Source organism: Pteronotus mesoamericanus, unplaced genomic scaffold (genome assembly GCF_021234165.1).
Source record: "Pteronotus mesoamericanus isolate MK-2021 breed Mesoamerican mustached bat unplaced genomic scaffold, CSHL_Meso_final contig_90, whole genome shotgun sequence".
Lineage (NCBI taxonomy): Eukaryota > Metazoa > Chordata > Mammalia > Chiroptera > Mormoopidae > Pteronotus > Pteronotus mesoamericanus.
The window spans coordinates 457,970-480,563 of record NW_026555277.1 but is presented as its reverse complement, the minus strand read 5'-3'; the positions used below and the strand labels follow the sequence as shown (position 1 = coordinate 480,563).

The 22,594-nt window shown below is 42.7% G+C and overlaps 1 protein-coding gene and 1 non-coding gene across 2 annotated transcripts in view; both read left to right on the top strand.

The window, feature by feature from the left end:
* The window catches only part of LOC129080577 (nuclear body protein SP140-like protein), a 55,015-nt gene extending 33,566 nt beyond the window's left edge, over positions 1-21,449 (top strand). The window contains 12 exon segments of the mRNA XM_054586113.1: positions 746-847; positions 1,762-1,815; positions 5,060-5,125; positions 10,940-11,044; positions 12,906-13,048; positions 14,187-14,234; positions 16,700-16,744; positions 18,810-18,925; positions 19,630-19,738; positions 20,035-20,112; positions 20,307-20,450; positions 21,286-21,449. Coding sequence (XP_054442088.1) covers positions 746-847; positions 1,762-1,815; positions 5,060-5,125; positions 10,940-11,044; positions 12,906-13,048; positions 14,187-14,234; positions 16,700-16,744; positions 18,810-18,925; positions 19,630-19,738; positions 20,035-20,112; positions 20,307-20,450; positions 21,286-21,393 — 1,118 coding nt within the window. The 3' untranslated portion in view covers positions 21,394-21,449.
* On the top strand, positions 427-571 carry LOC129080827 (small nucleolar RNA SNORA62/SNORA6 family). Its single transcript, XR_008530225.1, has one exon. It is a non-coding gene; the product is annotated as a small nucleolar RNA SNORA62/SNORA6 family (small nucleolar RNA).
* Positions 21,450-22,594: the final 1,145 nt, after the last annotated feature.

The following is a 22,594-nucleotide window of genomic DNA, read 5'->3' as shown; positions in this document are numbered from 1 at the left end:
GAATACTTAGTTTTTTTTTCCCTGGAAGAATACAATCTTTTTACTTTATTCTTAGGGATACATTAGAAAAATAAAAGTAGAGGAAGCAGAATGAGGTACAAAATATGGGGAAAATATGGCTCTGTAGGATCTCAGGTGCGTTATTCGAGAGATATATTTTTTTCTGAGAGTGCAGTTCATCTTAGCTCAGAATACCAGTGTGCCACATAGGAACACCAGGAATGGTACTCTAATCACTGTCTCAGGATCTGTGGACAGTAGCTTTCTTGTTTCTCTTTAGTTTCTTGTGAACCAGAAGCTCCCCAAATGGGTAGAGAAGGAGGATCTGAAGAGCGTATAACCTACTACCCCGTGATGAGCAAGGTGTGTCTTAAAGAAGCAGAGTTAAGATAAAGAAAAGAGACAAGAGAAAAAAAAGGGAGAACTACTGAACACTATTAAAGCTCAAGGTGAAGGCCAGTCTTGGCCGATGAACTGGGTGTCAGAAGTGTGCTATGTTGATGGCAGGGTGTTCACTAACACCAGTAGAGCCTGCATCTATGACTGGAGTTTGATAGCACATGCAATAGTTGGAAAAAAAAAAAAAGAAAAGGAGAAAAGAGAGAATTAAAGGAAGACTCAGATATTGAGAGGATTAATATTATGTTTCAGAGGAAGAGGCAGCAAAATAAAATCCACAAGAGTATCAAAAATAGGATCATTGGGGCATATGAGAAGAGTTTTCATAAAATATTATTTTGTCTAGAATCAGAGCTACCAGCAAATGGAAATGAGAAGTGTTCCTGCGTTATGTGCTCCTCAAAAGGTGTGCCAGGGGGTCTTAAGTCAAGGACTGGAAGTCGCCGAGGTAAGATGCCGCACAAGGGTCATGGCATGAGGGTGGATCCATGGTTACTCGGGACCGCAGGTGGAGTGTGAGAGGCAGTCAGTCCACAGCACTATGCGGTCCTCTTCAGAGTCTCCATGTGACCCTTTTGGGAAGAGCAGGGAGGCAAGAGATCATTATAAAGTCACATTTAACAAGACAGGCCCTGTCAATTGTATATGGATAATGTAGTAGAAATGTACTCTGAAAATGGCAATGTCTAATTTGCTGCATTTTTCTATTGGTAATAAGACCTTTACATTACATAACATAATACATTACATAATTTATGTAATTATTTCCATTAGTTTCACACTCAATATTCTATGGGACCCAAGAAAACAAAGTGTATTTCTGCTAGTAGATAGTAGTGTCATATTTTCCCAACCTTACAAAGACCTGAAAGGCAACTGATCCTGCCACTTAATTTTCAGTAAGAGTGACTTCCAATCTGCTGCTTTTGACCCAGTAGATATTTTTGATGGATGTCCTCTGCATGTCAGTAGTTTATTTAGTATTTTCCTACAAACTTTTTGCCATAAGTTAATTCTCACAAAACTTTGCCATAAGTTAATTCTCACAAACTTTAATTCTCACAAAAATCTTAAGGCCTAGATAGGATAGGACACTTGTTTCTATTCATGAGTGAATTGAAGTATGTAGGTAAGAGGTTTTTTTTTTTTTTAAGTTCCATTGAGTAAAAAAAAATGGAAAACCCAGTACTCATCCTGGACTCATACTTCTCAATTCAGGAGATTTTTAGTTCCTTTAGAAGGAAGAGAAAAAAGGTAATCCAAACAACTTTATAAACTCAAACCTTGGTAGTATGAATCATCTGAGGATTGTTAACATTTAGCTCTTAATTTCTGTTCTTACATTCAACTTCTTCTTTCTAGATCCTATAAATCTTAGAAACAGCTCTACTTTTGGAAAACACAAGAAGAAAAGAAGTAAGAGTTCATGAGATTTTACTTGACTTTGATGTTAATGATGTTATTAATACTAGAGTTTCATTATTACAATAAGTGAAAATAATATGATGGTTCCACAAAAATGCCCATATCCCAATCTCTGGAATCTGTAATGTATTTTCTTCAATGGCAAAAGGGATTTCACAAATATAATGAAGCTGGGGACCTTGAAAGGGGAGTTTATTTTAGATATCTGTGTGCCACCAATATAATCAATGGGCCTTAAAAACTGGAGAACAGTTTCTGGCTGTGGAGAGAGGGAGAAGTGACTCTGGGAGATACAAAATTGCTGGCTTTGAAGACGGAGAAAGTGAACAAAGATATAGGTGACTTGTAGAAACTGGAAAAATCATGGAAATAGTAGTTTCTCTGTAGCCTTCAGGAAGGAATAAAGACCTACTGAAACCTTTGTTTTAGTCCAGAGAGAAACTTGTCAGACTTCTAACCAACATGTCTGTAAGATAGTAAGACTGAATTGCTTTTAGCCACTACATTTGTGTTCATTTGTTATAGCAGGTATAGAAGAGCAATACAGATTTTGGTTATTAGAAGTGGGGTGGGGCTGTAATACATTCCTATACAGGTAGAAGTGGCTTAGGAATTGGACATTGGGAAAAATGTTAAGTAGAGTGGTAGAAAATGTCTACACGGCCTGGAATAGTTTGTTAGTAGAAATGTGGATGCTAAAGACAGAGATACTGACAAAAAGCTTAGTGATGTGGAAATCAGATCTTTTGGGTATATATGAGGAGATTTCTAAACAAAATGATGAAGGTGATGCTAATTTCATTTTACAGCTCAGAACAAAATATGAGAGGAAAGAGATATATCAAGGGAAGAACTACTAAATAAAAGAAGTCAGGACTTGATGATTTGGAAAATTCTTAGCCTATTCAGATTGCAAAGATGTTAAAATTAGGACATCTTCTTTCAGGAAATTGCTCTATTGAATAAGAATCTGGTCTAATGACTTTTGGCTAATGCCTCAGAAGTAGCAAAAGATCAGTGTTCATTCACATAAAAGGTTCTTTGAAGAGTTTAAGTGTATGTCTCAGAGATCCCCTCAAGCAACCTCAACAGAAATAAAACACAGATATATTACTATATACAAAAGATCTGTGGAGGAGACTCTTTAATGGAGTAAGTCTGCATGACACAAACGGGAGATCCGTAAGATTCTGGAGAACTTTATACCAACAGAAACAGAGCTATCAATATCTAACCCCTGGAACCGTAAATCTGTTTCTTTACATGGTGAAAAAGAGTCTGAGGATGTAACTAGGGATCTTGAGATGGGGAGGTTATTCTTGATTATTTCAGTGGCCCCAATGAAAATTACAGACATCCTTAAAATCAGGAATCCTCTCCAGCTGTAGAGAGAGGGATTTATACCATGGAATAATCAGAGAGACCAATGAGGTCGGCTTTATTGATGTAGACAAGGGACAATAAGCCAAGGAAAGCAGGCAACTTCAGAAACTAGGAAAGACAAAGTAATGGATTATCTTCTACAGCCCCAGAAAGGAACAAGCCTTGTGGACACCTTGATCTAGCCCAGTGAGACTTGTGTCAGTTTCTAACTACAGCACTGTCACATGTCCCTTCCTTTAAACCAGTCTGTGATGCACAAGACGTTATTAATGTTTAATATTTGCCAACTTCACTGTAAACTGTTTTTTTCTGAGATAAAATTTACAATGAATTATATAAATATTAAGTGTATCATTTGAAGAGTTCTGATGCATTCTCCTGTATAATCCAAATAATATCAAGATATAGAACATGACTATCATTCTGGAAAGAACTCTGATGCTCATCTGTTATATCCTTATACCTCACTCATTAGAGGCAATTACTATTCTTTTTTTAAATGGTAACTTAATTTATCTTGTTTAAAGACTATTTTACTGAATTTTTTTCCACTCAGCATAATGCTCTTGTGTTTTATTCACGTTGTTGAATGTATCAGTAGTTTTTTTCTTTTTTGTTGCAAAGTAGCGCACATTTTATGAGCTTACTAAATTTCATATATATAGTCTCCTATGATGGACACCACAAATGTGCCAGTTTATGGCTAATATGAAAGTACTTCAATGAACATTTTGTAGAAGCCTTTCTCTGGCTCTGTGCCTCATATCTCTTGTAAAAATTCCTAGAAGTGAAATTGCTAGGATATGGGATAGATGCATCAGTTCTTTTTTTCTTGCAAACCCATATAATGGTGATACTGCACATGGAGGCTATGCCAAAGTGAGGAGTACAAGCTTAGAAACTGTTCGTATCTGTCAGAAACTCCAAGTCTTAGAAAGGATTTAATAAACTGCTTAGGAAGCCTGCTCTGACCTTACTCCTGAAGAAGACATAATCCTAAGTATCTGCAAATTAAACAGATATTCTCTGAGGAGAGGAGTGAGTCCCTACTATCCTAAAATACTTCTAAAGAGGGAAATGTCCTCTGGTTTTATACTGGTCAGGAAACAAATGTGACCTCTCACCTGGAGGGTTAGTTACATTGTCTCTCATTTCCAAGGCAGTTTGCTGTTGAAGCATCCTTGGAAAGATAATTTGAGGCATGTGGAAATGCCATGAAGAATAGTTTGTATGTGTCTGTTCAGTTTCTCTGACATTTATTGAGGAGACTGTCTTTTTCCCATTGCAATTCTTGCTCATTTGTCATAGATTCATTGACCATATAAGTGTGGGTTTATTTCTACTCAAGTAATCTACAGATTCAGTGAAATCCTTATCAAAATAACAATGACATATTTCACAGAGAAAAAATAAATAATCCTAAAATTAATGAAACCACAAAAGACCCTGAATAGCCAAAGCAACCTTGAGAAAGAAGAAAACAAGTTGGAGGTATAATATGCCCTGATTTCAACTATAGTACAAAGCTATGATAATCAAAACAGTATGGTACTAGCACCAAGACAGACACATAAAACAATGGAACAGCATAGAGATTCCAGAAATAAACCCATGCTTACAAGTGATTTAAAAAAAAATTCAGAAAGGTCATTTTCTATGGTTTCCCAAGTCCACATACAGAAAAAATACAACCATAATCAACCTCATGCTACTACATCGGTAGTTAAGAATTTTTTCTCATCCTTGAGGATCGAAGTCTGAAAAAAAGTACTCAAACACTACTGATCTATGAGGCTTTGAGAATTATGTTGATAGTTCTGAAATATTAACTTTATTCTCTTCCTTTTTGAAGGAAAAAAGAAAGGGCATGCCTGGACAATATATAAAAAGAAACAGCGGAGAAACACACATCAGAGAGGTAAGCAGGCGAAGTGAAGAAGTCACACCTTTGGCGTTTATGAGGGCACTGCTTCTGTGCCCTCGTGGCCTGCAGTCACCTGTGGGCCCTGACAGTTTCCCAGTGACTGTGGCAGGTAGGATATAGGCTACGACACTGCAACAGAGAGGCCTGAAAATGCAGTGGCTTCAACAAAATGGTTTATTTCTCATACACGTAATCACCCAGCACTAAATGATCGGGGCTCATAGGGAGACATTGCCATCCACACTGCATGGCTTCTTTACTGGGTCAAGAAATTTCTATTAATTTAGAAAAGTGTTCCAGAGAAGGCACATGAAGAAAGCAGCCTATATATGTATGTGTGTGTACACATGGTAAAAAATATATACTTGTAAACATATTTATTTGTGCAAATATATTTTTATATGAATAAATGTTTATTCATACATATTTATTAACTCTGTATAGATAGATATAGGTATGTATGAAAATCAATGACAAGTCATCCATAAAAATATATGCAGTGATTACATTTGGCCATTGAAATACAGGTGAGTTTTATATTTTTGTGTTTTGTAGATGTATGTATGCATATTAAAACTAATAAACACATTCAATTTTCATAATAAAAGTATTATTTAAATAGTAAGATATGCAAACAGAAATGCCTAGGAGGATATTTTTGATCAAGTTAATTGTGAAGAGATACATATATATATATTTTCAGTCTCCTGTCATTTTGTTTATTTTAGTAGTGATTTTAAGCAACTCTTTTATCCTGAAACAATAAGGGTGAGATGTCATTTTTTTCATATCATTGAAAATTTTGAATCAGTTGATCTACATAATAGGATTTCAGAGTCCAATTAAAAGTTTCCAGTTTTCACCAATTTGCATATATTGTTTTTGCCATTTTACATGGCTGCCCTGTTAGTGACTCTGTACAACTTTGGAAAAAAAGAAAGCGGTCTCATTCATTTAAAGAGTAGTTATTTTCAATATATCAAATATTAGGATATGATCATGGTAACATTTTCACTTATGTCTGTATGTATATAGATAAATTCTAAGCTATTCTTTCCAAAATACAATGACATTTTGTATGTAATTTAAAGTTGTCCTTTCTAAAAGTAGAGAATGTTCTGGACACCTGCTTGAGAGCCCTTACCATTAACTTGCTTTCTTGTCTGAGTATAGAGTGAAGGTGGTCTCTCTCACATGTCAGTTGCAATTTGTGCAGCTTGATTTTCCTTGCGTATTCCTAAACCTCAGCAAAGCTGTCAGCCAGTTGGTCTTCAGTAGAAAGAAGGTGAAAATGAATCTGCAGGATCCTGCTAAGATAAGGCAAGAGATAAACTTTGTGCTACTTCCACTTTGCACCATGTGTGGGTCAATATAAATTTTGCTAACATTTTAAGGAACATTGATTCTCCTTAACCTATTATTAATCAAGCTTATCAGTCAGTTTGAGAGCTATGAAATCTAGAAAACCAACCTGTTTAGAACTGTGGTTATCAGTTCTTTGCATTTATATCATAGCTCTTAGCTGCCCAAGACATACCATTTTTTTCCTTGGGGTTTTATGTGCTTTTCATGGAAATTCCTTTACCTTACAATACTGGTTCATTAAAATGGCTGGACTTGGTAACTGTAAGGAGAAAGAAAGTTCATTTTCTCACTGACCTTTGAAGTCTATTCTGTAGATGAGTTTTTTCAACCTTGGGCAGGACTGGTAGCTTTTCTGTTCTCTTATCCAGTAATTGAGAGTCTTTCTGGTCTAGTATTAATACTTCGATATTTTTTTTAATTCAAAGTGCCCCCTCTTCTTCTGCCTGGGCAAGCCTTGGACCGGGTCACCTGCAATGAGAAGGTGGAACGTTTGAACTCTTCTCTCACTCTCTCGTCTCTGTCTCCATTTAAGAGCTATTGGTTTGGGTCCATCCAGGATGGGGAGGTGGAAGGAGAAGAGGGATAACAGTGTGGAAGTATCTGATCTGATGGGCACAGGTGTGAGGTGGCATTGGCTATGGATAGAGCACAGTCACTAGCTCTTTCCTTCATGAGATGTTTTCATCAACTCCATGGTGAAGGTAGACGCAGGGTCAAACACCACAGCTTGACTTCTTTCAAAAGACATGTAACCTCTCTTCTACTGCCTGGATGTGGCTGAAGACCTAGAGCCGACATAACCAGCTCTACCAACGCTTTGTAGGGTAATACAGGTGTTTTGGTTCACTGCCTTTAGGAGGTGGGGTGACCAACCCAATCTGGTTTGCCTGAGACTTTCCCAGTCTTGCCATTGAAAGTGCTGGACCCTTGGTAACCCATAGTTCTCAATAGACTGGGGCAGTTGGTCACACTTTTTGGCATTTAGTGAACTGTTCCCAACTTTTGAGAGTTCTATTAAAATTTTGAGGAAACGAGAAAATTTAAAATTCTAGTCCAAGAAGAGGTAGGAATGGCACATGGACATGGACAACGGTGTGCGGAATGACTGTGGGGGTGTGAGGTGGGCCGGGCAGAGGAGGGCAAAGGGGGAAAATTGGTACATCTGTAATAGAACAAACAAGAATAATGACAAAAAAAGAAAAAAAAGTCTGTCATACTTCTAGAGGTTAATTAATACCAACCATGACAAGTTAAAAAAAACACCTTAAGTGATATTCTGACTGCTGCAATATTTATTAGGGTAGTGATGAGGTTTCGGTGTAAAGTGTATATTACAACCCAGGAACACAAAAATAGTAAAACCTGCCTTGCTTAGCCAATACACTGTGAGAGTAAAACACAATAGCACTATGTTATGAATTAGCTGGCTTTAAACCCCAAACTCCAAGTCTCCTTATACCAAATGTTCCACAGGCTAGGTGAACTTTAATGTATTTATTTATTTTTTTCCCTAAAAATATTAGGCCTAACAAGTTTGATGAAAGCTAAATCCAACATATTCACTAGTTTCAGGAAAGACACAGAAAGAACTCTGTATTTGTTGGGTTGTCCAAGGTTGTAATTAGAGCTTCGTGCCACGCCTGACAGTGCAGGGGAGGCGAGAATAAGCTGTCTGCGTCTCTTCTCCTTGGGCTGTGGGCATGGGCTTTTGGAAGAGGGAGGAATGAAGGAGAGCCAGACATATCTTGGCCTTCCAGAGTCCCTCATCACTTTGGCTTCTTGGGTGAAAGAGGAGGTGGGGAGAGTCTTTCAGAGAGCCATACCTGGGTGGATGACTTTCTATTGCCTGGTGACCCATCTTCCAGGGGGGAAAAGTGAGAGGGAGACAAACAAATTAATCTGAGTCTTCAAAAACTACATTTTCACTTTTTTAGTAGTTCTCCTTTGCCTATGGCTATTAATATCCAAGTCTTCCACTTTCTTACACAAGTTTATCTGTCTTGGTAGACATCTTGTTAGGGCTGCTGTCATCTTGGTTACGTGATAACAAGGTGACAATATTTGCCAGTCTGTAATTTGTACGATTTTGTAATAATATTTGTCCCATTGGACCATTTTGATCTTGAAGAGATAAAAACCCTCTCAGTAATTGTTTAGTCTATATATCAGAAAATGGGGTTGTTTTACTGATAATAGGTCCATTGTGGGTTTGATGGAAGGAAATAGTCCTCTTAATTTTCTGGTCTCATATACTCATTAACGTGCTTAGAGCTTCCTGCACTTTAGACTGGGTAGTTCAGAAAATATTTCTTATTGGAGTCTGCATAACTTCACCTGGTACCACCAGGTAGTGGTCGTTGGATGGTGGGCATTGAACACAGTGAGGAGAAAATGAATTTGTCTTCCTGCCTTAAAAAAGAAGACACATTTGAATGATAGAAAACATTGAGATGCATAGTCATAGCCAATTAACTTACAAATAGAGGAACATTCTCTGCTGCAACATCTATCAAGCCAATCTTTAGTTACTACTTGAAACTACAGTTTTGTAAGACTCACTTATACTCATTTTTCTTGATAAGACTTCTGGTAGTTCCTTAGATTATAATATCTTTGTTCAAACCAAAGAAGACAAAGCCCTTTGTCACATTTACTTCATTTTTGCATCACCTTCTGAACAAAGGTACAAATAACTTTATTCAAGATAATGTGCTTCTCACCTGTAAGCCCACCACAGGGTTTTCCTAAATGCACAGAATTTCTATTTTTTTCTATCTCTCCACTGAAAGAATCCCTATATGTATTAACATAATTTTGTAGTTTTTGCATCAATTTCCTCAGAATATTTAATTTCTGTAATGGGAATAATTACCATCTTGATCTCGTATATTAGTTGAAAAAACTAAATAAGTTAGTAGGTGTATAATTGACATCTATTAAGCACATATCACATGGCTGCTTGAAGTATAAGTGAAAGGCTGATTTCAATTGTTTAATGAATGTGGGTTATGAAAAATAAAGTAGAAGATGAGCCTAAGATTAATTCTTGATAGTTTAAAGACTAGGGATTATATATTGCTCTTTATGCTTTTAGTCAGTCTTTGAGGAAGTTACATTAAAATGGAAATTTAGAAAAGCACTAATATCTGCAATAAAACTGCATGTCTACAACTGTGATTTTTTTTTCTTTTTGTCAGGGGAAAAGAGAGGCATATGTAGAATCTACTACATCATAGTAACAGAGCCCTAGAGAAGAGAGTCCATTTAGAGGCAATGCAGGAAAGGGGAATATATTTTTTTGGAGGGGGGGATATATTTTCAATAACTATACACCTGATTCCCTGTGCTCCAGTCTGTGTCTTTAGTAATGAACCCACTTTCCTAATTGCTTCATGTAGCTTCACTAGTAACTGTTGAGAAATGCATATGACTTTGCCTGTTTTCAAAATGTGTCAGGACAGAAAGAGGATAATCTGACACACCAGTTACTTGGAGACAAATCTAAACCAGGTCCCAGGGTCCAGGGTCCACTGCAGTGCTGCTGTCGCCACTGAACTGATAAGTTTCACGCTGGACCCAGGCTGTTGCCATAGAAAGGGTATACACAACCCACAAATGATTTAGCTGACCCTTCTCTTACACAGAGAGTCACAGGTTGCAAACCACTGGTGACCCAGAGTGGTGGTCAGACGTCTTTCCCTCTCTCGACCCCATGGGCTTGTGTCAGTCACGTAACCACTCTTGCCTCAGTTTCCTCATCTGTAGAGCAGGAGAGTGAATTAGGCCAACCATCGTTCTCAGCCCCTCCTCGTGCTAACAGTCTGTCTGTCTCAAAATTGTTACATGGACAGACCACCTCCTCCTATCATGGCTCTAAAACTTGGCTGAGAGGGCAGGATCTGGTGCACATCATTCTAGAGTTGGTTCACTTGCTGCTGTGGGGGAGGAATGAGGCAAAGCAGCGAACACAAACAGCAGACACCGTGTCCATCAGGTCGGCCCATCGCTGTCCTCTCTGCCCCTGAGTCAGAGCTCACACAGGAAGAGGCCTGCACAGCCTGGACTTTGTCTGCAGCGACCTGAGTGCAGGGAAATAGCCCCGGTGCAGAGCCCCCTCCGACCAGGGCAGCAGCTGCGTGTGCCACTGTCACCTGAGAATCAGCGGGTGACCACATGGCGGGGAGCTGAGACAGTCTCGTGTGGACGCCTGGTGTCTCTGCTACAGCGTTCTGACTGGGGGGGTGGGTTTGAGAGGTGAAATGAAGGTAGATGATCTGTGGTTATGTGATCAAGAGTGCCACTGAAAGATTCTGAAACTCTGGAGATTGGTAGAATAAAGTTCCCTAAGCACCCCTATGTCTTTATAGGAACAAATTCAGCATGGGGAGAGGGGTACATGTCCAATTGCGAAATTATACAGATTGAAGAAATCTTCTGTTTCAGGATCAAGAAAGCACAGAGATAACAGTGTGGATTTTCGCTCAGAAGTACTTCCTGTGACTTGTAGACAGGCAAAAGGGATGTTATATAAAAAGAAATTGAAGCAAGGTAGGTTTCATGGTCTAATTTTCAACTCTTATGTGAAAGAATTACAAGAAATTCAGAGTTACCCATGTGAATTACACATTGTTCAAGGAATTGAGTCTGTATTTTGACTTGAGAGATGGAGGAAGGGAACCTCAAGAATGCACTTTCATCCTTTAAGACACCGTACATATTAGCGGCTCACTGCCACATGGAAGTGACCATGGAAATGCCCAAAGAACCAAGCTGAGAAGTGAATCAGAAATACATGGGAAGAGGCCCTCAGCTGCCACCTTCCTGTCCTCTCTCTTTCCTGGATCATTATTGGCAGGACAGGGTGTTAGATACAGTGAGGAGATCACAGAACTTAGAATGAGAAACCCTGGGTCCCAGCCTCAGCTCTGCCAGATGAATGACTGATTCATCCGAGTAAAAAAGGGCACTGCTCTTGACTCTAAAACAGTCTGAAAAAAGAGATGATGTTTAAAATATTCCTCATGGTATAGCTGTAAGGAATTAATTTACGTAATTGATGTATACTATTTAAACAGCTTTCCAGAGATACAACTCACATGCAATTCACCACTTGGAGTGCACAATTCATTGTTGAGTTTTGTTTGTATGTTCACAGGATTGTGAATTTATGATCTAATTTTAAAACATTTCTTCTCCCCACTAAAGGGAACCTCATGTCTCTCAGTAGTCAATGCCAACTCCCACCTCACCCCACCACCCAGCCTGAAGCAACCAAGCCTATTCTTGGTGTCCTATATAAATCGAATTGTATAATATGGGCATTTCTATGACTGGCTCTTTTCCTCGGCATGATGTTCTTCTCCCATGTAATAGCATGTATTAGTACTTCATTCCTTTGTATTGTCAAATAATATAATACTCTATGGCATGAATATACAGTATATTGTTTATCCCTTCAACAGTTTGTGATATTTCCACTCTTTGGGATTATGAATAATGCTTTTTTGAACATTTACATGCAAGTTATTGTGTGAATGCATGTTTTTAATTTTTTGGTGTATCTACCCAGGAGAGAAATTGCTTGTTCATATGGTAAGTTTATGTTTAACTTATTGAGAAAACACCAAAACATTTTTCGCAGTGCCCGCACTATTTTATATACGCCTGAACTTCTCTCTGTCCTGGTAAACACCTGTAGTGTCTGACATTTTAAATGATGGCCATGCTGGTGGGTGTGAAGTGATATCTCACTGTGGTTCGGATGTGCACTTCTCTAATGACGACTCATGTTTAGCACATAATTATCTTTTATTGTATGATTTAAATGTTCACTGGATACATTTCACAAATATGTTTACCACTAGCTGTCCATGATCAGGGATGGAAACCTCTGCTCCGTAATGCCGTTAAACTTAGATGAAAGCTGGTGTAAGGGAGGGCACGGATGTTGCCACGGTGCCATTCTGAGCTGTGGAGCCCCCATCTGACATCTCGGTCCAACCTGAAGTTCTGTGTCCTCATTGCCACAAGGCCGACAGAGAGTCTGGCCTGTTCTCTCTCTCTCCAGAATTCCATAGCAAATTGAGAACCTCTCATTGTACAGAGAGGATTCGTGGAGGATTCCATATAGGTGATTTTGGAATATTTTTATAGTGTTGATTTTGATGGTAATGATTACTTTTTTGTTGTTGCAAGAAAGTCAAAGAAACGTGTGCGTAAAACAGGTAATCTCCATGGAGAGGTCTCACAGGCTGGGGTGGAAATTCTGGTGTCTGAGAGGAAAGGCCACACTCTCCTGCTCCAGTGATCTTGAGCCCAAACTGGGTGACTCCAGATCCAGTGCGGTGAGAGGCCAGTGTCTGAACTGTGAGAACAAAAGGTTCAAGGTCAACTTCCCCTGGTCTTACAGGAGCCATGAAGAAGTCCATACAGGGTGAGGATGGAACATGGTTGACTCCCGGAGAATTTGAAATCAGAGGAGGTCGTGCAAGATGGAAGTACTGGAAACGGAGTTTGTCCTGCGGTGGGAGAGCCCTACTGTGGCTGATGGAGGTATTCTAGTGACAGGAGGCTTTGATGTGATTTTCCTCGTTGCACCCTAAGATAATGTCATTTTTCATTGAACAAATATCTGCTGAGTTATAGTTAAAGCCTCAAGGCCCCTGACTTTATCCCTTCCCAGGGAGAGGCACCCCGCACTCATAGATCAGTACAAGGGAGCCCATCGATTTCTGAAAGGGGCTCTGTTGGGGTGGATGCAGGAGCCTGGAGGAGGGAAGGTCATTCTGACTCCGGTGCCTGCAGACAACTTTAGTCTCTGAAAGAGAGAAGACGTTCCACAGTCAAACAAGTGGGCAGAAGACACTCCAGAGAAAGAATGGTACAAAACCCAGAACCACAATAACTGTGACTCCATGGGTTGAGGTAGAAGGACTGTGTGATATGACATAACCCATCAATTGGGGCTATTTGGGCGGGATCTAACACCAGGATACGGAGTTTAATCTCCTAATGTAGACAATGCAAAACCAGGGAGTCTCCTGAGGTGTGAAATGGCATATTATAATAGTATCTCAGACAACATGGGGCTCTGAGGTGATTGTACTTTCTTTCTACTCAAGACACCTGTAGTCAACCTGCAATGTCTCAATGTTCCCTGACTGTTCTGCCCTGGTCATCCCTTCCCTGAACCCCTGAGCTTACTAGTAAGGCCCTTCTCATACTGTTTTATTCTCATGCTTCCATGCATTCCCTTTGTCTCTGTAGAACCCTCTAAGGTTTGTCCATGTTTAGGAGCTCAACATTGTCCAGAGTGTCTGACACCCTGTAGGTGTGGGACCCGTGTGTGTCAGCTGAATAGCCCTGGTGTGAGGAGGCAGGTGTGCGTGGCACTGGTGGGAATGGCGAGGAGGGGAGAGGTGTCAAAGAGATTGTGGAGGAAAACCGCTGAAAACTTAAGAAATAGCACAAGGGGAAGGAAAATTGTTCCAAAGATGACTTTCTGGTTTCCATGGATGAATTCTAGAGGAAGAACAGGTGAGGAGAGGGAGATGGTGTCTCCTTTAGACACCAGGGCTTTGAGGTGACAGTGGACCATCACGACAGAAATATTTGGGAGGAGGCAGGAAATGCCAGACTCACAAACCAGGAACACAGGCTGACCATATCCTTGGATATTTTTATTTTTCAGAAAGGATTTCTCTATAATCCTCCAAGAATATGCAGAAGGAGAAAAAAGGTAATAATTACATAAATTACTGCAAATTTTTAATCACATAACTGATTTTAGATACAAAGTGTGTTATTTTATGGTTTCTCAATTGGATAATTATAATTAAGTACCGTTTTTTGTGTGTGCCTTCAGAGTCGCTACCTTGAACATTATGTGGTATGCAAAGTCTTTGAATAACAAACCTTTGTGACAGAGATGAAAAGGAGATATGAAAATAGACATCAGTTGAGTTTTAGGTATAGATACAGATGTGGTAAGGGTGTCCAAGCTGTAAAAGCAAACCAAATTATGGAATACACAGAAACAATTCATAATAAAGTCACAGGGTCACCTTCAAATCAAACCTAGATATTTTTAAAATCAAAGTTATTATTTTCTAACTGTATTGAAATCTGGTGGAGTAAAGTTTGCTCACCATCATGCAGATAAATCCATCTAGTAGGTAGTCTATCTTGGGACATATATGAACCCATACACCATTTCATGATATAGGCAACAAAAAAAACATGTTTGTTTTGTGATAGTTTACTTCCCCTTCCACATTCCAATAAAGTGTATACAGAGACACACAGATTCTTTTTCAGGGTGCAAACTATTAGCCTTCCACGAAGCTGCTACTTTTGGGGAGGAAGCTTTTGGAAGATCCATGTATATAGGAGGACCTGATGTGGAAATTGTTTATTGTGATGCTGCCCCTTTGGCTCCAGCAGAAGAGCTGGACAGGCCTCCTTTCTGTCTGTGAAAGTGTTTGTCCCTCTGTGGAAGAAGGCTGTGGAGACAACAAATACGTAAGGTGCAGTGTAGATTCAGGACACAGTGATGGCTCTTCCAAGATGGGACATGAAGAACTTGAGGTAGTGAGGGAGGAAACAAATCCCGTTCTCGTATACTTCAGGTAGAAATGGCCACCCAAGACATTCTCAGAATCATCCTAAGGTAGGTCAATAGTGCTGGCCAAGCTAACTACATCTTCCACTGGGGATGTGAGGTCCAGGCCTGGACATTGCCTGCACATCTGGTTGATTTAAGCTATCAGTCCTTGGGACATTTCATTCACTCAATTTCCTAATTGGAAACCACTGTTAGACTCATGTAGCGAGCATGTTACAAACCAGCATGTGAACCATTCCTTCAGGGTCAAGAGTTACTCAGTTGGAGTCCCTAAGGGAGCTGGCAACTTCCTAACACTAGGTTCTACCCGCAGTTATGAGTCAAATACTTCTCAGCGCAAGGGGCAGTTGCCTCTGTATTTTGTGCCTCCTTGAAGGAGAACAGAAGCTCCCAACAGTGGCAGGTCCAGGACCCATAACTGCCTCTGTGGGGCGTCTGTGTCTGCCAGAACCTCTCTTGCTGATGGTGCCTGCTTTCTTCCGGAAACTTCAGTGTCACTGTCTGCACTACATGACAACTTCCTGCCTCCTGAAAAGGGCCTGTAATCTCTCTCGGTGACAGCTTCTGTTTTGTGAAATGATATCGTCCTGAAGAACAATCATTCACTCTATGGTGATGTTTGCTTAAGAAATATCAAGTAATCTCTTTTCCTAAATGCAACAATACTCATTCATTCTCTTGTTGAATAGAAAGTTGTTGGGTTCATACTAAATGCCCAATATCCATTAAAGAAGAATCAAACACTGTCCTTGACCTCAAGGATTTTTCAGCGTCACTGGCGAAGAGGGAAGAATGAATAATGGGAAGGGCTGAGGGAACCTAGGCCACCCACAGAGGTGGGCAGTGACATGGCCAGTCTCAGGTGATTTCCCAGTGGTTCACACTTGTCTCTGACCTCTGCCCTGGGGTGGAGAGTAAGTCTGGGGCTGTCTGAGTCCAGGAGGGAAGTCATTCTACTGAATGTGCACAGCAGTGTAAGTCTAGTGGGCAGTAGTCAGTGACCTCAATGCCACCCAGCTGACATCTTGGGATTTGAATGCAGAGGAGAGGAGGGTGACTTTCTGGAAGAAGAGCTGCCACACCGGAGTCCTTGACCACAATTTATCTTTGAAGCTCCACCCTCGGAGAGCTTCAGAGGGTGATGGGATTCTTCTCTGGGTCACTGGCATGGATTGCAGGAATCTGGGCTCTGTGGTTGCTGGAGGCTGTGGACGATGAGTCCTCAGCTTGTCACTCCCATTGCAGCTCTTCTGGTGGGATACCGAGAAGAAAGCCCGAGGGCCCCTCAGAGTGGGAGAACAGAAGAGTCCCTCCATCCCATCTGTGAGAGCTGGGCCACACTCCCTGCCTGACTTCCCAGAGGCCCACCTTGGGTCTCAGTGCCAGGGAACGTATTAGCTTGAACCCAACAGTGCTACTTTGGCAATTTTAATTCTCATTGTAGATATATACCTCCGTAAAAGTATGTATGAAATAATGGATAGACTGTGAATGGAATGCCTCCAAAAATGGCTATTTAAAGAAGTGGTGGATAGACACTTGACATTCATTATTGTCACTCAATCTTTCTCTTTTTTCAGCAGAAAATACCAAAGTCTTGCAACAGCATCATAGTTGACCTGTGTGTAAGTACCAGCTCCCATGTATAGCCCCAATATAATCTAGGCGTTTCCCCTTGGCATTTTACCTGTGTCGTTGTTGCCTTTCCCTGAACTGTGCTCACACTCAGCTGGAACATGTTGCTGTGTGTTTTGAGCAGAAAACAGCAGATGCATCACACATTTGAGCTACGTGTTCTGGAGTTGGGTGTCTCAGCATGAAAGCATTCTTGCCTTTGTTGGTGGAAACCTTCTTGTTCTTCCCTGTTATTATGGGAGGCAGAGTTCTAGTCCATTGGGTTCCTTAGAGATGGGACTTGAAGTAGAAATAGGCAGGGGAGACCTGCAGATTAGAGGGAAGGTGCAAATTTGAGAGGATAGCGGTACTTTAAAGAAGGCAGAGGGAAGGAAGAAAATGCCAAGTATTCAACCCACCATTCAAGCAGAGCTAAGATGGTTGTATGCATCAGGCGGGTGGACATGGCCAGGCCAAGCCGACAAACTGAAGATAAAGATGCTGTGATGAGTCCCGCTGAGACGTGTATGCAGGCCAGCTGGGTCCTTTACTGGGGCCCTGCATCCAACCTCAAGGGAGCCATCCAGGTGCTGAGTTGGAGGTTAGGATAAAACGCATCATCACTTAGCAAATCACAGGCATCTTTAATTACACTGATACCACATGGCTGTCTGCTTTAGGTTCGCCAAATATATGGCAGATTCCATTCTCTAAGCTTTATCATACATCACTTTATTTCATTGTGACAAGATGATGTACACTTTAAGCAGAGTCGCCTTTGCACAACTCCAGGGGGCTGCAATCCAGAGGATGTGATGCAGTAATATTGATACATGATATCCACAGAGGAGGGATAGTGAAGGAGGACGGGGCAAGAGTACCCACACTCCTATTAGTTTTGTTCCTGGAGTAGCCATTACAGACCAATTCAGCATCGAATAACAGTAACCCCCAGCCTTGCTAACCAGACTCTGCTCAGGCTAAATCTCATCTGAAGACATGGATTACCCCCTGGAGACAATCTGATTTAATCACTCTGTCCTAGGATTTGCACATTAGGATTATTTAAGAGTCCCCTGGTGATTCTGATACACAAAATTACCCATTTAATGACTCTAAGAAGAATATCAATGCGTATAGTCACCCAGACCAGTTGATTCAGAATCTCTGGTTTGGGGGCCAAGGCATTAGTATTTTGTACCCCCTCCTTTGAGGATTCTATCGTGTAGCTGGGCAAAGATTCAGAGAGACACGCTCTTGAAGAAGACTATATATGTGCGATTCTGAAACATCTGTTATGTTTGTCATTACTTGTTGTTTTGGAGAGAAGGGTCATCACTTTTGGAGAATGATCCTGGTAGTCCTTGAGTGTCTGCACTGGTAGGAAGAAATACAGCCCAGGGCTCCCCATTAGAGCACCTCAGGCCCACTGAGGGGGGGGTGTGTCAGGACCCCCCAGGATGCCGAATGGGAGCTCTTGGCTGGGTATTCCTTGAGGCTGTGCCCCCTCATCTATGACCGTTTTAGCAACAAAAGAAATGGCCAGAATCCCAATTCAGCCAACCCAAGTATTTTCCACCGAAAAACCACTAAAAAGACTCAAAACATTTGTAAATTAGTGCCTTTTCACCTTTTATTACTTTGCACACTAAGAAGTTGTTTCCATCTTAACAAATTCTCAATACACGGCCATTGCCATTGGCCATCCAATATATGATGCCATTGTGGTACAGACAAATAGGCTTAACACCACTTCAGGATCTTATTTTACCTGCAGGGTAATGACTTTGCTCAGATCTCCATGAGATCACCCTCTTGTTTTGTTGCCTGTCTTTCTGTGTTAGGATCTCTGGTTTTATGGGAAAAACTTCTCTGGTCTGGCACACAGGCCAGTCCTCCTGAACTTCACTGCAGATCAAGAATCCTTCTTCTGAAACCCCCGTTCCATGCTGCCCCTTCTCAGCTCAGGAGAAACACACCAGTCCCTGCACGTGGCACAAATGCCATGAGACTTACATTCCCACAGCGCTAATCATCAGGGGTTCATGGGTATGCGGTCACTGTTTTACCTTCTAGATGAAAAATTCAGACATATGTGAGATCTGCCTGGACGGAGGGAAGCTCTTCTGCTGTGATACTTGTTCCAGATCCTTTCACGAGGACTGTCACTTACCCGCTGTGGAGACTGAGAGGTTTGTGCGATTCAGCCCCCCTCCCTTTTGTAGACCCTTCCCCCTGCCAGGCACGCTCCCCCTGCAAAGTTCCTTCTTGTGACCTGATGGGGACAGAGTGGGGTCAGAGCTACGGGGTCCAGCAGTATGAGCCCGGCAGCTGCTGAAAGACGCTGGCAGCAGGAGGGGAACATTCTCCTCTCTCCTCTGAGAGGGAGAAGCTGGCAAAAAGAAGCCCTTGCCAGCATCCTGGTACTGTCCTTTCCAGAACTTTCTGAGCACAGACTACGAGTTATGGGCGTGGAAATGCCAGTTGCTTGTGTTCCGTACTTATTCAGAAAAAGCGGAAAACATGGCCTGTTTCCCCATTTCACCAGCTTTCCAGCTGGCTGATGAAGGCCTGAGTTCCCCATGGGTTAAGTTACGGTCCCGTCTCTGACACTCAGGCCTGGTGAGCAGAGCTCCTTGGGCTCCCAGCAGGTCAATGGGGAAAGGAGAGCCCGCCACCCACCCTGACACCGCCCTCCACCCACTGACCCCTGCTTTTACCCTTGAGGATAGAAGGTCATCAGCTCAGACTGCACATGGGGGTCTTAGAGTCCCTGGAGGGTGTCCCCTTCTGGCCCCTGCGGTGCCCATCAGCCATCCTGAAAGAGAGCAGCAGCAGCCGCAGGAATGGTGGCTGTTCCTGCGCTTTGCCCGGCTCACGTTGCCCGACCCCTCAGGAGCCCGTGGAGCTGCATCTTCTGCAGGATAAAGGAGTCTTCAGGAAGCCAGCAGTGTGGCAGGGAGCCCGAGGTCCTGGCCAGGCCGATGGGGCCTGAGGAGCAGCTGGTGAGTCCGGTTCAAGCCCCAAGCCTTCTCCCTTCTGCCCACCTGTGAGAAGCCAAACAGCGCCAGGGTGACAGGCAGGGTGTCAGAGCGCGCCTGCTCCTCGAGCCACGTCTCAACCACAGTGAAAACTCCCCAGAACCTGCTGGCGGAAAAAAATAGTTCAGCCATCACATGACTGTTTCATAGAGCGAAAGCTGTTTGGGGAAACTCCCAGGAGACTGGTATGGGCACGTCTGCCCATAAATGGACTCCTTCTCTCCAAGTTGCTTTTCATTCACATCCTCCTTCTTTTGTAGAAATGTGAGTTCCTCCTCTTGAAAGTCTATGGCCATTCAGAGAGCTCATTTTTTGCGAAGATTCCGTATTATTATTATGTGAGTAGCAACAACCATGATGTTGGCTGGCCTTGACACGGGCTCCGGTGGGATTTGCGATGCGGAGCCCCCGGGAGGGGGAGCATGAGCCGCCTTTGTCTGCACGTTGGGTTTCTGCCGGTGCGATGGGAATCCACGGAAGGCAGGCACGGTACTGTGTCAGCAATTCTCTCAATGAAAGTTTCCTCCACCAGATTAAAAAAATCTCCCAAAACATCAAGGAACCCATGTGGTTGGACAAAATTAGAAAGAAGCTAAGCGAGCAGGGTTACCCTCAGGTGGAGGGCTTTGTGCGGGACATGCGCCTCATCTTTCAGAACCACAGGGCATCTTACAAGGTAAGTGGCTCTCTGTTCTTCCATTTCATTATCTGTCCATTGAATCAGTTGGCCCTCATTTCCTGGGTCTGGAAAATTTTAGAATTTCCCTCATCTTGTATTATGAGCCTGTCCAAGCAAGAGTTCAGGAAGTGAGTGACTTTTAAAGCTCAGGATTTCAGCCCACCAGGGAGAGTGACAGTGAGTCAGGGGGTGTCCCTGCAACCAGAACCCCACGCCTTTGACAGCCCATTCTCCTTGCATAAGGTGACAGGTGCCCACGGAGAACAGTCACGTCCTCCCTGCTCCAATCCAAGGAGGAGGCTGTGTCCTAAAGTCATGATGTTGTTTTTGTCTTTCCCCAAATTCACTCAGTGAGACCTCTGAGAATCTCCATACTGCAGAGTCTTTTGCGTGTGAATGTCCATGTAGTTAACAGGGGTCACCAGAGGGGAACAATGTGACAATGTGAAAGGAAGGTCACCGGTTGAATTTAATATTTGGTTGTTATGAAGAACATGTATTCGTTTTCTGTCACTATAATAAACAACCCAAACCAACAAGTAAGACAATAGATTAAAGAAGGATAAAAAAAATAACCAGCTCCAGAAGCTTCACAAAGCAGTAATAAACAGAAAAAATCCCCACATGTGGTCATCATTGCCCATTTTTGTCTAGTTAACATGAATTAATTGTGCATTAGGACACAGAACTTACTCTTAGCCATGGGAGTGTTTTTCTGTCTTAATCTGGTTAATGTGCTGTAGGTGTTTAAGGCAATAATTCTTGAATGCAGTGCGTGTAAACACCGAGAATGAGTGGCGCTACTTTTGTTGTTATTTATCTTTCTTCCCAGTACAAAGACTTTGGCCTAATGGGCCTTAGACTGGAGGCGGAATTTGAGAAGACTTTCAGGGAAGTGTTTGCTATTCAGGAAACAGCTGAGAGCCATTCACCGGAGTAGTGGATGCTGCTGGTTCCCTGGCCCCTCCCCTCTGGGGGCCGACTTCTCCTGTCACAGCTGCTGTGAGGGTGGCTGCCAGTCCACCTCTGAGGGGCATGATTCGTGCTCCCCACTGGGCTCAGGCTGGAGCTACTCCCGGCCGGCCGAGACCACATCCTTGCTTAGCTCCCCCCACCCCATGCTCTCCTGCTTCCCTCACCCCTCCTCCTCCTGAGGGATTCCTTACAATAAATCACTGTTGAAGGGACTTGATCTCAGACTCTTCCTTTAGGGAACAAGGGTAATAGTCCTGGCCAGCAGGCCCTAAGGATGGGGCTTGCGGGTTGGATCGCTGTCTGGCCAGACGGTGACAGGCAGAGTATTGATCCGACATTCGGGGTGCTATATCAGTGTCATTGACCAACGTTCCCCTGTAGGAATCTGGATGAGAGAGAGCAGAAGTCCTGGCTGGTACAATTCTCTGGCGTTGACAAAGGGAGAAAGAGTAACTACAAGAACTGTGGATTTTGGTGGCTATTGCTAAGTGTGACTAATGTGCTGAAGAGAGAACAGCTGGCTGAGGCTTCTGGAAAGTGAACAAAGGCAGCCCACTTTGAAGAGAAGTCAAATCTCACAAGCAGGCAGGCAAGATAGTCCCTGTTCATTATCACCTGGCTTGGAGAGCAACCGCAGGCTTGCATGGGGTGGCTAAAATTCGGTATGAGAGTCCGCTTTCTTCCTGGTAAGATGAGCCAGGGAAGAAGCTCCGCGCCCCCAGGCTTTCTGGGGAGAGAGGGGAAATTCCAGGAAGAAGAAACTCACAGGAAGAACCTCAGATTCTGAGTATGAGCCCTCCCCACGTCTCCCCAACCTGAGTTCCAAACCAGCGGACAGGAAAAAGTGATGCAGGGAGGGGCTCCAGGTACCAGCCTTCTCCTGGTGAAAGCTGGGTCCGGGACGTGGCTTGGATGTGGGCAAAAACAATCCCTAAGTCTAGATTGGATTTACTCAGTCAGCTTCCGACAGTTCCAAGCAACCACACGCGCACACAGGCAGTCCTCAGAGGCCGCTGTCCCTGTGCACCTGAGCTTGGAGGAGCACAGAGCCCCGGCCTCTCCCGCGGGACTAGCCCCGGGAGACCCACCAGGAGCTGAAGCACCTTCACAGGGCTCCCAGCCTGAGCGTCTCCCCAGAAAGAAAAGCGTGGGTGGGGGGACCAGGG